At 38.4% G+C, this 16,357-nt stretch overlaps 1 protein-coding gene across 4 annotated transcripts; it reads left to right on the plus strand.

Moving 5' to 3' along the window:
* Window positions 1-257: 257 nt before the first annotated feature.
* Window positions 258-16,281, plus strand: inavab (innate immunity activator b). 4 transcript variants are annotated; one of them, XM_057362471.1, is made up of 11 exons: window positions 5,017-5,341; window positions 6,919-6,955; window positions 7,429-7,537; window positions 8,968-9,101; window positions 9,888-10,010; window positions 10,130-10,358; window positions 10,814-10,861; window positions 11,204-11,507; window positions 11,921-12,076; window positions 12,193-12,934; window positions 15,570-16,280. In XM_057362471.1, the coding sequence occupies exons 3-11, from the start codon at window positions 7,483-7,485 to the stop codon at window positions 15,645-15,647; spliced, it is 1,869 nt and encodes a 622-aa protein (XP_057218454.1). In that variant the 5' UTR covers window positions 5,017-5,341; window positions 6,919-6,955; window positions 7,429-7,482; the 3' UTR covers window positions 15,648-16,280. The 4 variants fall into 4 exon arrangements, with proteins under 4 accessions (XP_057218455.1, XP_057218454.1, XP_057218457.1 ...); XM_057362472.1 differs by lacking the exons at window positions 5,017-5,341; window positions 6,919-6,955 and adding an exon at window positions 258-367; XM_057362474.1 differs by lacking the exon at window positions 6,919-6,955 and having other exon boundaries at window positions 10,172-10,358; window positions 15,570-16,281.
* The last annotated feature ends 76 nt before the right edge of the window (window positions 16,282-16,357 follow it).

Consider the following 16,357-nt stretch of genomic DNA (forward strand, 5'->3'; position numbering starts at 1 on the left):
GTTGTAAGGGTGAGGGAGGTACCATTGTGACATGGGGGACATGGGTGTTAATTCTCACAAAACTCCTGGCGTAAAACGTATGGAACCCAAAAGATAGGTAGCCCACAATTATCTTAAATGGACTGTGTTGTATTAGGAATTTCCTTTAAACGTGCGTTTTTGGGTGGGAACCGAGATTGAGAATCTACGTGTGAAGCAACACCTTATTTCGTTCGTGCTGTGGTATCGCCCATTCTTTAGCCTCTCGCTTACATCAATTTGGATTGCGGCGGTGGAGAAAGCGTGGATAAATAATATCCTGTGATAATGCATTGCGTAAAGCTTTGACGACTCTTCGTGGGTTTTCCAGTTGTTATGAAGACAAGAGGTATGTTTTCTTTTTCTTAAACGAATACACATTCACATCGCCGAAACGAGCACACAGCACAAGATGAAAACTGAGCTTTTAGCACTGCTACTTAAAAAAGTTTAGCAACTGTTCAAATTGTTACAGAAAGCGAAGAATTAGATACGTGTTTTTTCTTAGTTCTAAAGCTCTCGTGCACACTAGTTCGGCACCAAGTAATATTAACCCACAAGTCTTATTTTTAAACAACTCTATAGTTGACTGCAAAGAACAGATTCTAACTTTTTTAACAAATACAATTTAGCACTGTATTTAAAAGAATAGCTACATGAGTTCTGCAATAATAATAAACTATTAATACGTTGATTCACATCATACTTTTCATGTAAAAAAATTTTAGCCTTTAATTATTATAGTTGGACAATAATTTACAATTTGTGCTGAGGTCTGTTATGCTAATCGTTTACCACAAACTACAGAAAAAAGTCAGCACTTGTGATTGTAATGCATATGGAAGTACAGTTGTGTTGTGTGGAGTGTGTAGAGAAGTTATAAAGCTCAAGGAGGAATGAAACTTGCACAGGTATTCATCTGAAAGCGTGAGAATCACACGATTACTTTGTGTCACTGTGAAAAGGGGGATATTATTTTACACGCCATTCATTTATTCAAACACTGATTTCTTCAATTGTGGTTAGGTTAGATGAATGATAAAATAGAGATCAGTAATTGATCTTATCTAACCAACCTCAAGCTTGTACTTAAATGAATACAGTAAAATCTACATTTCATTGTCCGGTAGTCTTTATTCCTCATGTAAATTGTGTGCAGTGGCCAGTTTTCCCCAGTGCATCAAGAGTGATTTGAGTGGGCAGGCATCAGAGGGAGGTGTGCACACCAGTGAATTTGAATAGCTCTGGAATCTGTGGCTTTGTTGGTTCATAGCCAGGGTCGGCCAAAGCGGAGCCAAACAGCGTGTGTGTTTTGTGTGCTGTTGACAGCACAGTTTTAAGGCCCTCATTAGCACCTGTGGATATGGCCTTTTTTAATGACAGGCACTGAAGTGACATTTCAATTTCGTCCACTTGTGTGGCAACACATTGTCTTTTCAATTTGATTCAAAATCTTTTTATTTGTAATACTTTTTTATTCTTATTTTGAATGGTTTCAAATGACATCCTGGGTCAAATGTCAACGCACCATAAGTTTAACTTCCCTAAATGCTGGCTCCCTTGCACTAGAAAAAATGTGTCATTTGTAAATGATAAATTCAGTTTCTGGATATGCAAGTTTCTACATCCAGCTTCATGTTTGGGGTTCATCTGCAGTGACATTCAGGAGCCAAATACATTTAACCTCCTCAACTCCAGAAGGAGCTGGTCAGATCGTTATTCTTTAATCTTTATATGAAAATTCGATTTCTTTGAAACAGTTGTATATGTCAAAAATCGGTTAACTGTTCTCTGTGGTGATTAAACAGACTAAACGGGAACAGACTAAAGCGGTAATAAAACCATAACATTCATATTTCTAAGAAACATAGCACTTCCTCTCGAATGTAGAAGAGTAGATGAAAACAATGGATTGTTTTCATGAGGAATATAAAATAAAATGTGTCTTTGTGATCATGGTGAATGTGCTTATAATTTTCCACTGTGATTCCAAAGTGTATCTGAATTTACATTTAATAAGTTGCTCAAATAATTGTGTAGTGCTCACCTCAGTCTTCTGTGTTCCTTTTGTTATTATTATTTCACTACTTGGTTATTATAATGTTATATTTAGCATGTGTGAGGTAACCACAAACCACTTTCCCCTAACAGAAAAATACCACCCCAGCGGGTTAAGCCTGCCTCTGTGAGGTCTGTTATATCCGCTGTGTCTTGCTGCAGTAATAATGAACTTACAGAGAGTAAATACTCCGGAGTCTTGCCGCCTGAGGAATTCATGCTGCGCTGCAGAGCCGGTGGTAGAATTAAAGCCAGAGGAGACATTTCAGTCCACAACAGAGAATACATCTGTGCTTTGGCTCGTTTGAAATCAATTTTCACTTCACATCCTCTTTCCATGAGGAGACCCATGGCCACACAAGTACCAAACGCTGGGGTGTGGTGCCTCAGAGATCCTCTCGGTCTCATCCACCAGATCTGTAATTTTGTGTCTTATGATGGATACTAGGAGTAATTACAAGTCACTAATTACTGACAGTGGTGTAAACAACAAAGTTTATGAGACTTCCTATTCCTCAGGCTACTCATAATAGTTCTTTAGGGTTAAAGATAGCTTTTTATCCAAAGCCATTACACTGCAGTTAAAGGGATAGTTCACCCAAAAATGACAATTCTGTCATCATTTACTCACCCTCAGATTGTTCCAAACCTGTATAAACTTTGTTGTTCTGCTGAACATAAAGAAAGATATTAGGAAGAATGTCAGTAACCAAACCGATCTCATCCCCCATTGACGACCATAGTATTTATTTTCCCTACTATGGCAGTAAATGGGGGATGAGATCTGTTTGGTTACTGACATTCTTCTAAATATCTTCCTTTGTGTTCAGCAGAACAAAGACATTTATACAAGTTTGGAACAACTTGAGGGTGAGTAAATGATGACATAATTTTCATTTTTGGCTGAACTATCCCTTTAAGATAAACATTTTATCAGTATATTTTCTGGGATTCATCCCATGCTATACCAGTTGGGTTACAGCTGTTTTCACTATACTTCACTTTGTGCATGTTGTGTGAACAGGTCCTAAGTAAAGGCTAATATGCAACCGTCACAGTTCACCGGTTTTCCCAGTGTGCTTGAGCTCACCGTCTGAATGAGCTGGATAGGGGAGATCCCCACAGTAATAAAACCCTCTCCGGCTCCCATGCAAGCAGCTAATCCCACATTCCAGGGAAGAGGACAGATATGAATCTACAGGCTCCGGTAGAATATCATCTTCAATTTGTCGACAGGAACCTCTTGCATTCACATAGCTAATCCCATGGAAATCTAGTGGATGTAGCGCAAGCTAAACATTTCCTTTATCCTCTCAAAACTGTCTTCATCGGTTTGTTGGTTTAGATTTGTGACCTACCTCTGCCCTTGCTGTCATTTTTAGACTGAGCTACCAATGCATAACTTTGGTTTTGGAGTTCACATGACCCGAGAAACCCTGTTTGAAAGCAAAGGACTGGTAGTGGGTTTACTTCCTTTAAGAGATTTGATAGCAGGTTGTGGTTTATTCACCCCAGTTGGTATATGAACAGCTCTAATTAGCCATTTTTTTTTATCAAAATCATGAATGCTGCATTTATATACTGTGCTTAATGTAGTTCTAGGAATGTTTCCAACTCAGTATGGGCTGTGGTTAACATAGCCTGTCTGAATAGGCTAAATTGGCAGTGTAAGGCCTAGCTCCTATAGGGAAATCTCAGTGATGTTTTTAACACACAAATAACATAATCCAGAAAACTCAGTTACTTCCTGCAAAAATGTCCTGTAGCTAAATCTGGTCAGTTCAGAGTTGGTTCAGTGTTTGTGGAGACCAGCCCATGCTTTGTTAGGCAAGACCAGACGTTTTTTCTTATCAGTATGAAAATGAACCACTACAAATAGACGTGGTCACTATAGTTAAACTAAAGCCATTGGTAGTACAACCATAGGTATACAAATGATAACCAATATGCCAAAAAACATGGTTATTTACTTCTACTATAAACAATTGTTGATTTTTATAAGGGTCCTGAAATTGGTGGGTTTTTGTTTATAACTTGGTTAAATTTGCACCATACTCGGATCCTTCAAAACTTCGTTCTTTTAAAACTGAAAGCAGACTGTACTTTCACACATACTTGTACAGTATGTAGAACAGTGATTTTGGCAGATACTGGTTGTAAAATCAGATACTGGCATGCTCCAGCAACAGTCATGTTTCCTTGGCTATTTGTTAGGTGATAGTATTCTGTCTGGGAACTGTGGTGGCTCCTATAGGCATTTAACTGGCATTCTTGGAGAGCCAGTGTGAGGAGAAGAATCTTGAATGCATGCAAGCGGTGCATGAAACAGCAGGTGCAGCGTCTCCAGCACGATTCTGAAGAACTGTTACTTTGTGTGTGTGGGTTTTTTTAAGGGTCTGGATGTCAGGGTGGAATAGCCATCTATACCATGCTTAACTAAAGGCTAATGTATCCATGACAACAGCATTTGCATTACTGTACAAGGATTTGTACAGTAATGCAAAACATTGTACATTACTTAAAAATGGGATTTGTTTGTTGGTTGATGTTTTGTGTTATTTGTTAGGATTGAATGGTTTATCTGACACCATGTTATGAATGGCTATGCATGCTCTTATAGGTAGCTTGAATATTTAGATCTGAAATGTTAAATGTGCAAAGCATGTGCAAAGAATGTGTGCTCCAGGAGAGGGCATTAGGACTTTATCAGTTTTGCATCCTTGAACAAAACCAGATGGTTAGCTTTGTATAAAATAAATAAACAACATTTTATAGCATTTTTATTGTATTAGTGTGGTAGCTTTGTATAAATATAAAACATTTTATAGCTTTTTTATAGTGCACTGTTTATTTTATATGATTTACGTGTTTGTGTTGCGTCACAGAATTGGTTGCACAACAGCATCTGTTTGCAACTTGTAGCCTATGTACAATTTCTATGTACTAGTAAGTGAATGAGCTGATAAGAAAGTCAACGTGAAGAGTTTATGCTCAAAGCTTTGTCAAGTCGCTACAAGTGTTTCCTTGAGGAAGGATCAGCGACGGACTGTGAGCGACGGACAGCGTTGCGTGCGCGCGCGCAGGTATGCACATTGCACAGGTCGCGCCCGGGTTCATTACACAGCGCGAGCTCAGACCGGCACATATTCAGCGTCAGACAGCTGTGTGGAGTGAGCTAGACATCGCATGGAAGTCAACTGATTCACTTTACAGGATATACATAAACTCGTGTTTGAGAGAGAATCATTGTTTTTTTTCCCGATATGTAAGTATCTTTTGATGACGACTTTGTCTTACTTTCTGTTGATTTATTTTAACCTGTTTGGTTCTTATTTGTGCGTCTTTTAAGGATGTCTATGTTTAGATTATAAATTGCTCTTGAGCTACTCACAGCTCATGTTTATTGTTAGGTGAAGTTTTTGGTCTTTAGCTTCATAAACTGTCAACATCTTTTTGTGCTAAATTTTGGGTAGTTTGGTGTTTTAGTTCTGTGTTTGCTAAACATTAGTGTGTTAACCCTTAACAATTTAGCATAGCCTGTTATTTATTCTATTATAACAGGATAATGAATAATAGAATAATAATGTATTATCATTTATGAGAATAGTTATTTCACAGTATTGGTTAGGGATTTGTGTATAATTGGATTACTTGTGTTAAATTGTATACTTGTAAGTGTCAGTGGGAGAGTGTAGTACAGTCACAGTTTCAGAGTAATAAAGGCACAGCTGTAATCCACATTCACTAATCTGACAGTGATAGATCTAATATCTAACATCTGTTAATCATTGTCCCAGCCATAGATATTCACAGCTTACTCAAATGGTGTCATCATCATGACGTAGAATAACACTTCATTTTGGCAGACAGGAAGCTGTTGAGACTGAGGATTTGTCAGAGATGTACGCCGCAGAACATATTTGTCACAAGCTGCCAATGAAATGGAATTTAGCATGACTGCATTGTCACATGTTGTAATAACACCGTTAAAAAATCCCACAAAACATTTAGAGACAATCTGTGTCATTGTTTTGAGCTATTATGGATATAATAAGTAAAGAAATTACATTACATTGTTAGGATGGGGAAATGGGAGTCTGGATCTCAATCTCAACTTCACCCAAAAATGAAAATTCTGTCATCATTTACTCACTTTCGAGTTGTTCCAAATCTGTATACATTTCTTTGTTCTGATGAACACAGAGAAAAAATATTTGGAAGAATGCTTATAACCAAACAGATCTTGTCCCTCATTGACTCCCATAGACTGTTGAACACAAAAGAAGACATTTTGAAGAATGTAGGACAGCAGTTCTGGGGCACTTTTGACTACCATTGTATTTTTTCCTACTATGGTAGTCAATGGGGGGGTATCTGTCTGTTTATAAGCATTCTTCCAAATATCTTTCTCTGTGTTCATCAGAACAAAGAAATTTATACAGATTTTGAACAACTAGAAGGTGAGTAAATGATGCAGAATTTTCATTTCTGGGCATAACCGCATAAAGGTATAACAGTAAAGATGTAGTCATGATTGCACATGGTGATTAGTCATAATCGTGATCATTTTATTCACAACTGTTGATTTTATAGAATGGAGTGTACACATATAGCTTTCAAAATGTATTTTAACTCCCCAAAGGTAGTGTCTTAAAGGGACAGTTCACCCAAAAATAAAAATGTTGTCATAATTTCACCCTTGTGTCGATCAGAATAGGAATATGACTCTTCTATAGAACACACAAAAAAAGATATTTAGAGATGGTTTTGTCATTTGTATCCTTACAATGAAAGTCAATAGGGGCCAACTTTATTCAAAATATCTTCTTTTGTGTTCTGCAGAAGACAGAAAGTCATACAAGTTTGGAATGACATGAAGGTGAGTAAATGATAAAAGAATGTCGATTTTTGGGTAAACTATCTCTTTAAAACTGCATCAAGGTTAATTCATCACATGTAAATGCAATAGAGCATGTCAGGCCTCTTTATTAACCTCTTGTGTTGGGAGCATTCCAGTGTTGTAACCTAAGCACAGCACACCCTTGTTTCTCCTGGAAAATGGACATTTTTCAGATACAGCTGGACACAGTACTAACGTGAATGCCCTCTTAGTTAAACCTCGCCCTAAGCCCCTGCTGACACTGCATAGCTGACAGGCGTAGTTAGACAGATTTTTTAGTAGCCTTGTGAAAACTATTGTTTGCTAGATTTAGTCTCCTGGAGTCTTCTGTGACCCCTGTGGCTTTGGGTCAGGAGACCCTTTACGGCTGAGGGGCTAAGTGCTTCCACGAGACTGGTTTTGTTCTCTGCTGAATGTATGTGAGTGTAATAGATGTTGTGTTCACTTTGTAGGAAATAGTGGAGCAAGAGCAAACCAAGTCTTCTAAGACCACTTGACCAGCTGATATGGAAGGCAAAGAGGAGATCAGCGACACTGATAGTGGGGTTATTCTGCATTCTGGTATGTTCAACTTCAGCTCAATACAGCTTGTGTACACAGCAACACATTGCACACAACATTATCTTACACGTATACGTAGTCGGGGTCGTTATGATCTCACAATATTTGTTATTACTGATATAAGGGTGGATTTAATTTGTATTAAATTGTTTAAAACACTTACAGATCTTTTTGGTTTGCAAATATCGTCCCAAAACAATAATTATAGCATTTCATAGAATAGGCTCATTTGTAAATGTATGATTCATGTACTACACCTTCAAGGGTGTAACAGTTTAATCGGAAACAACCACAATAAAGCAGGTTTCGAAAAAGCCAATAGGATTGCTTGCAGCATTCTTACTCGCACATTAAAAGCAACTATGCCCCGTCTGTTTTTCACACTAAAATCTAGACTTTATAAATCCGTTTCTTCCTGTGAAGTTGAATTTTTTTGTCATTGATCACTTTGTGTGCTGTCACAGCATTAATTGAAAATGTGTGTAAAAGAATTTTGTAGATAATACCTCCGGAAACGCCGGAGGCATTTACCTAATATTCAAAAAGAATATTTCTCATCATTTCTAATCAAAGACAATAAGTCTTTTGTTGTCGCTCCTGTAGCCGTTGTCTGTGACGGAAACCACAAGTCGTCACCTTTAGTTTCATTTTAGATCATATCACAGTTCTGTAGTACTAGTAAGTATTAGTTTCCTGAAAGTTTACATTCAATTTTTAAAAATGCTGTGTAAAGGATTTATAAATTAAGTGAATCTGTTTAAACAGATTATGAACCAGCACCATTGGATTTTTTTATATCATACTGATACTGTATTTGAAGAGTTTATATGCAAAACAGATACATTTCTCTTTTTAAATATTGTGTTTTGTTTATTGTGTTATGTTTTTATTATGTTTTATTGCTTAAGTTAGCTGTACAAAACATGAAACATATTGAAAATTGTATCTGTTTTTATCATCGGTTTTTGCAGATAAACTCTTCATTTGTAATTTACTCCATTTGTATTGTAGTTATGATATAGTTTTGGTAAAAATAACAAATACAGCTCATATTGTTGCTGTCCTTCCTAAACCTTGTATGTCCAAATTCACAGTTTTTCAGGAAATGGAAAAAGCACTGTACATTTTAAGCGATTTAATATTGTGTTGTCAAAGTTGACAAGCACTTTTTAATGCTTTTTATTAGTTAGATATTTGCAAAACCCAATGACAAACATAAAATGTGACTAATAATAATGATTTATGGCAAAAAAATAAAAATCATAAAAAATGGAGATACAAGGTTTCGGAAGGAAAGCTGTGATATACAGAGTGATGTTATTTATACTAACTGTACTATGTTTATTAATGATATACTGTTTTGCTATACATGTATATTTTCTGCCGTCATCTTGAATCTCTTCATCTAAGGATGTTTTCTTGTGTTATAGGTCCTGACAGCCCCACCACAGTGATAAAGGATGTGACCCATCACACTCGGGTCATGAAACTGAAGCAGCAGTCTCTGGAGGACAGACTGAAGTTGTGCCTACTGGAGCTCAAGAAACTCTGTATCAGAGAGGCTGTGAGTCACCATTTGCTCTCACGAATGCATAAACATAGAACAGTCCTAAGATAAGACGTTCATGGCGATTAGGAAATTAAAGGGGACTGCCACTGTAGGCCGATACCATCATGTTTTGATGGAAAACTAAATCAAAATAGTGACCTTTGAAAGCGACCAGGCCTCTCCAGCTCTGTCCTATCACTCACCATCACGTTCAGACCCAGAGGCTTTCTATTGTATTTGTCCCACAAGACATTAGGTCACAAAAATGCATCATCGTTTCCTGTCGGATTCACCTGCTGGGGCTTGTCCAGGTGTCTCTGATGACACTTTCATGTCACAATAGGTCTGAAATCACGGCAGGGTACTGAGTGTGTATCATTGGTTTATGAAAGTTGTCGCCCCTATTGTGTCTCATGAAAGAGCTGTGGGCATGCGGTTTTTGTCTCCAGTTGTATTCGAACGTATGCTGGCGTGGATTTTGAGAAGATGGATAGCAGGTTTAGTTTGGCAGGTTGGGCTGTTGGAGGAGCTTAAGGAAGAAGTGGCCCTTTGAAACAACAGTCTTGCATAATGTAGCGGTTGAAATCCGTAACTTGTCTCGACTTGTTGAAAGGTTTTGCACTGGAAAAACAGGAATTCTGGAGAAGGACCTGTTCGTGATAACTTGTCTGGGACATGGACACTGATTTTTTTTATTACTTAATTATAGCATTTTTTGCTATTATACTGACAAATTATACATGTGCTTGACTTCAGATGTCCAAAATGTTTTCCATGTTCAGTTACAAATTTGTTTTTCAGGAGCTCACAGGTCATTTGTCCTCTGACTATCCGCTATTACCTGGAGAAAAGCCACCTAAGATTCGTCGGCGCATCGGGGCTGCTTTCAAACTAGACGAGCCGAGCTTTTTACAGAGAGCTGAGGTAAAGGCCCTCATTGACAAAAGCAACCCGTTCCCTAACCTAATACAGATCTGGATAAGCATTTAAAGTCCTTAGACATTAAAAGATCAATCAGGTTGATATGAATGTTTGATGTCCAGGACTCTGAGCTGAGCTCTGTTGAAACTGGTCTGGCTCTGCAGCAGCAGATATACGTGGCGGCTCAGAGGCTGTGTCAGGAGGAACATCTCAGCAAGGCGGTAAAGAGAAGCCGTCTGCAGCAGTACCAGCATGAGGAAAAGAAACTCAAAGATCTGCAGGAAGCCGTGTTCAGGTTGCAACTGGAACGCAGCCGATCTTCACCGCGCCCTGGCATGATTGCACAAAAAGGTGAGAACATTGAGGGAGAGTTTTTTAAAGGGACAGTTCACCCAAAAAGAAATATTCTGTCATCATTTATTCACCCTCATGTCATTCAAAACATGTATATGATTCTTTCTTCTGTGGAACACAAATGAAGACATTTTGAGAAGTGTCTTGGCGGTTTTGTGTCTATACAATGAAAGTCAATGGGGCCCCAAATTGTTTGGTCACCAACGTTGTTAAATTATTTTCTTTTGTGTTCTGCCGAAGAAATAAATTCAGGTTTGGAGTGACACAAGGATAAATTGTTTTTAAAAGAATTTTTTGGGCGAGTTATCCCTTTAAGGCTGGTTCGCATTGTCCCAACAAATAGTAAAAAACTCCAACATTCAACAGTGGCCTTTTATCATCAAGATTATGTTATGTGTATGTTTTATTTGCGTTATATGTTTTTTCAATCTGTGTTCTATCTGTTTATCAAGGCACTTCAGATGATAGCTCATTGTCAGACTCAGCTGTGCTCGATGAGGGTAAGTGAAAGTTGACTATTGTGACTGTTTTTTAAGATAAGTAACAGCAGCGTCTTGCTATGTAAAACTATTTTTCATGTAGACCTGTTGTATTTTTATTTTTTGAAAATGTCATTTTTTATTTTCATTTTGATACTTGCTTTCATTGTAGTTGTAAGTTCCTACTAATTGAGAGACTACATTGAATATTTACACTATTAATTCTTGAACTTTTTTTACATTACAGCACCATTTAAATGAACAATGTTTTTAATGGTTAAGCATCTGTTACACTAGGTCAGTGTTATGTCAACTGTCCATGTATTAATACTCTGTATTAAGAATCTCTCATCTATATTTCAGAGGAGCTTGCGAGTCAGTGTTCCCAGCATTCCTCCGAGCTTCCCGCTCCAGCAGTAGACCCTCACCCTCCACCCCTAAACAGCTTTCATTCCCCTCTTCATATACCTACAACTCCCTCTTACCGGCCCCCTGAGGTCATAATCCACCAGACCCCACCGCAGTCATTGGAGAACCTGCACCTCTGCCATAGTCCAACAGTAGATTATGACCCTGCCCCCATTCAAAACTCTCCATGGACGGAGTCGAGTCTGGACCGGCCCTATCAGAAACAGAAAAGATCTCACTCTAGCAGCACCACATCCAGGTATGTTTATCTTTTTAATCATACACTGCCAGTCAAAGGCGTGAACACACTCGACTGAAGTTATGTTGTCAGTCTGTCATGCTCTAAAAAAGCTGAAATTTAAGATTGATGTAAGTTTTAAATGAATAATAATGAAGTTTTGTCCAGACTTTGACTGGTGGTGTATATCGTGAAAATCATGTAAGCCTTGACCTTTTAAAAGCTACTTTTTCACAACTAGTCATCAAGACAGCACATAGTAATTTTAGGGTGGGTTTGACCACACCTCCTCTTTTGTAGTTCTGTTCCAACTTGATTTATAGGGCATACAGTATGTATTGTTGTCACATTAGTATGTTAGGAGGAAACACGTTTGTAAACATTTGAAAGACAAATAGTCTAAGCAGCTGGTTTTTTTCTCCACAAACACATAGTCCCGCTGTTACCCCCACATTGCCTCCTCTGGAGGTTTGTCTTGTGGATGCTGGGATGCCGTTACAAATTCCCACCCACGCAGCCCTGAGACACACACAGTCCTGCAGCGCACCCTCCACTCCTGAGATGCACCTGCGCAGGGGACAATCGCTCAGGTCTGCTTCTGATTCGCTCACAAACCTTCTTCAACTGTCACGTGATTTATCTGTAGTTGTGTTTTTGGATATTAAGAGCAAACCATTGACAAATTGGTCTATTTTTAATTTTGCAGAGTTCCCAACACTGAGCCCCCTTATGATCTGGACCGTGAGCACGGGCACTCGAGAGGCCCCAGGAGACGGTTAACAGAGTTCGCCGTGACATCACGAGATTACTCCCCCATGAGATCAATCGTAGGCAACCCCATGTACTGCTCCAGTTCTGAGGACAGCAATTCTGAGCACTCGGTCCAATCGTACGCTAGCTCGCCCTGCCATGAGCACCCCTGCGAGCTGCCGTGGCCCTACCAACCCCAGTACGCCTACCAATACGGTAGCCTCACTGACAACCATGTATCGCAGAGATATTCCCCCACCAGCTTCTACAAGAACTACCAGCACCTGTCCTCACCTAGTTTTCCCAGAGGGTACGTAGAGGACAGATGGGGCCATCCTTTAGATATGGACACCGGAAGGTCATACATGAGCCATCAGGCTCCTTCCCCTGTTTATTCCAATGGCCACTATGAGTACTACTATAATGAGGCTCCGCAGAGAAGTTGCAGGGTGTTGCCTGCCCACGTGAGACTGTCGCGGGCCCCATCGCTACGAGAGTGCCCTCACCACCCGACCAGAGGCCTGCCCAGGCAGGTGGTGTCAGAGGAACTGAAATCATGGCACCAGCGCAGCCAACGCCAATCGCCTCGACCGTCCTCGCTGGACCGGAACAGACAGGGTGCGCTACATATTCGAAACGCGCCGGGACAGGAGTCTCCACTTACCCTTCCCCAGCACCGCATGTTCCAGGAACAGCAGGTAAACAGTTGTTCTTCACTTTCACTTATAACGAATGAGTGGAAAATGCATTGACTCCCAAAAAGAAGGAAATAAAATTCCAAAACTGCTGTATCGACTTGCTGTCGAGTATCGAGCTGTTGGGGAGGAATTTCCTGAAAAAGCAGGTATGCGCTGTCTGGGCCTGTCTGAGAAACAGGGATAGCTACTGAGAACGTGCAGTTTCCTTGATGCTCTGATTCGTCAGAGTGAGATCATTACCAGAACAAGGTGTGGTGTTGAGCTACAGTACGAAAGAGTTCTTGATTCGGATTAGATTAGTGGTACAATAACAAACCGCACCCAAATGATGATTGTCATTTTGTGTAGTTTTTTTTTGCCTGGAGATATTTAGATATGCAAAACAGGTTGTGGTGCAAAAGGCCTTAGAAAAATGAATGGTGAATGCAATGTGCACATTACAATTTCCTGTCTTGTTTTAAATGAACAGCAACGGAATTATAAGACTTCTCGATTATTTCATTATCAGATCGTTTAACACAATGAATTGAGGTGCTTAGTGTTTAGTAACATGTTGTATTTGTTAACAATTAGTTAATGCATTAGCTAACATGAATTAACAATGAACAATACTTCTGCAGCATTTATTTATCATTTTGGAAATCAAATGTTGTAACTGTTATCATTAGTTAATGCACATTGCATAATGAACTCACATGAACAATTGTATTGGCATTAACATTAACAAATATAAATACATGCTAATAAAATATATTGCTTTTATGTCTTCTATTGCATTATTGTGAAGTGTTATCGTAAAGGAAAAGTTAACCCAAAAATGAAAATTCTTTCATCATTTACTCTCCTTCGAGTTGTTCCAAAATCTGTATGAATTTCTTTGCTCTGATAAACACAGAGAAAGATATTTGGATTTTTGCTTGTAACCAAACAGTTCTTGGCCACCGTTGACTACCATAGTAGGAAAAATTACTTTATACATTTCTTTGTTCTTTTGAACACAGAAGAATATATTTTGAAGAAGGTAGGAAAGCAAACAGTTCTGGGGCACTGTTGACTACCATTGTAATTTTTTCCTATAATGGTAAATAAGTTGAAACATTTCTACAAATTTTTCCCATTCCAAACATGGCCAGGAAGTTTCCCATTACCAAACAAGCTGGTGGGAAAACACGCAGTCAAGGTTGATCTGCTGTTTCGTCTCTTTCATTCAGGCTTATGGTGGCTAAAAGCGTGTGAACTTGATATCTAGGTGAGCATTCCATTCCTCAGGGACAAAGGCCTGATTGGACGGAAGGAAACTGTGATAGCGACCCAACCCATTTCCTCCTTTATTATCTGTTGCTAGATAAAGTGTTTGGCCAATGCACCTTTTGTTTGACTGTAAATATCATTTTAATAGCTGGTGTATTCCCAACTGAAACCAATAGCTGACATTACTCCTGTTTTTTTCCACATTGAATTTGATAGTGTATAAGGTTGCAGTAATACCTGAGCACATGATGGACTGTCACCTATCCAACCTCAACCTAACAGCCCTATTGTTAAAATGCCAGAAGGGTAATTCCTGAAGACCTACTAATGTTCACTCTAAACCAGTACTAATTGATGGATTAGTGAAGTTTTTTCTTCATTACATACCATGAAATGTGTAAGTCACAGGAGCCTAGTGTTTAAATTTAGTAGAATGCCTTTGTGATTGTTGTTTAAATGAATCCCAAACAGAACCTATTTTAAACAAGAAAAAAAATCTGTTTTTCTGGGCTGAGAGAGAAGCATTTACACAAAGCTAAAAATGTGCAATCGGACACTTGGGTAATGCACTGCACATGTACCAGCAAGTCGGCATTACAAATGATTGAAAATTCCCTTCTGAATTAATTTGAGATGTTGACCAAATTCCTAAAAGACAGAAAATTAATAAACTTGGGTTGTGTACTAAACCACATTCACTCATTTAGAAACTTCCTGACAACCACAGGAATCTGTAACCTCAATCCAAATACTCAGGTGCATGATTTTGTGGTGTTTTTATTTGTACATCACTATTGAGTGAGACATCGGTTAATTCAGTCCTTTCTCATCTCCGCCAGTGGTCTTGGATCATTTCTTTGATGTTTATTTAGATTGTATGTGGGAATATCAGCACTGCCTAGAACACACACATTTGCTTCATTCCCATATCATGTTTCAGTTGTCTGTAATGATTTACAGAGTCATGTGTTTCAAACACAGGAGCAGATGGGAGAGACGTTCCAACATCTTAAGCCGGGATACAATATCTGTTTAAAATCTCCCCCCTGTTAATTTATGGTGTTACACAGGGACTCTATACATGGGGAGATATTGGGCATCTGAGTCATTTAATTCTCTATCAAGGTTGGTTGGAAGAACTACTGGGAACTCTGTGATTTAAGTCACAGCTGTTGTGTAACCCCTGCTGGATTTTTAGAGACACACCTTCAGTCAACACCACAGAGCTGCTGATTGTGCAGTCACTCCCTACTTGTGTTTACTATTAAGACTATACAAAACCTTAAGTCTGCTTGTGAAGGAGAGCTTAAGTGTTAAACTAGCGAAAACGATTTCTCCATGAAGGTGTTGTGACCTTATTTGTTGATTTGTTTTGTTATTCCAGGTTTCCCAGAAGCGAGTCATTGTGACGACTCAAGAGATGATGTATGAGGATGACTCTGAGATTGCCAGCCAGGTGTGATGGCCTGACCACGGACACCCTTCTATTTATTCAATAATTTATTGATCTGATGGACTAAAGTGAAGACTTGAGATGAGGGCGATTCAAGCCTTTTGTCTCCTTTTTCTATCAAACGCCTTGTCACAACATACAATATGGCAAAAAAAGTTTTACTGTGAAAGACCATGTTTTTTTGTTGTTGTTTTGTTTTATAGAGTTTTATAGATGATCTTGTGAAAAAAAAGTACTATGAAATAAAATCTAATTTGATACTAAGTGTATTTTTATGTGTTTTGGTTAGTGTATGTCAATACTAAGGTAAATGAATAACATTTCAAAAATCCGTTGTAATCACTTTAATCTGGTGTATTTATTGATTTGAATTGTTGTTTATTTTTTAAATGATTATGATAGTTTTGAAAACAGGTCTGGCTAATACTGATTAGTATAGTAAACTAACTTTAAAATCTAGTGATCTTTGCTGTGGTTTTAGTGACAGAAAAGTGATGACAAAATTCCTAAAGATTTTTTTAAATGAAATCCACTACATTTCACACACCTTCTATTAGTTTACTTTGGTTTTACATTGCTGATATGGATTTCTAGTGATATGCGAGCTAACAATGACTGGAATTAATGTATTAATAAACATACATTTGTACAGATGTCTCAAATTTATAAATAAATAACATTTTGTCATCTTGCTAAAAACGGTGATCACGTGAGGAACT

Source organism: Triplophysa rosa, linkage group LG20 (assembly GCF_024868665.1).
Source record: "Triplophysa rosa linkage group LG20, Trosa_1v2, whole genome shotgun sequence".
NCBI lineage: Eukaryota > Metazoa > Chordata > Actinopteri > Cypriniformes > Nemacheilidae > Triplophysa > Triplophysa rosa.

Bases quoted from the DNA above. Each gene is read 5' to 3' on its own strand.
- inavab (XM_057362472.1), top strand. From the start codon at position 7,483: ATGGAAGGCAAAGAGGAGATCAGCGACACTGATAGTGGGGTTATTCTG. The intron at 10,011-10,129 runs GTAAAGGCCCTC...TTTGATGTCCAG, and splicing joins GCTTTTTACAGAGAGCTGAG to GACTCTGAGCTGAGCTCTGT. The intron at 12,077-12,192 runs GTCTGCTTCTGA...TTAATTTTGCAG, and splicing joins CGCAGGGGACAATCGCTCAG to AGTTCCCAACACTGAGCCCC.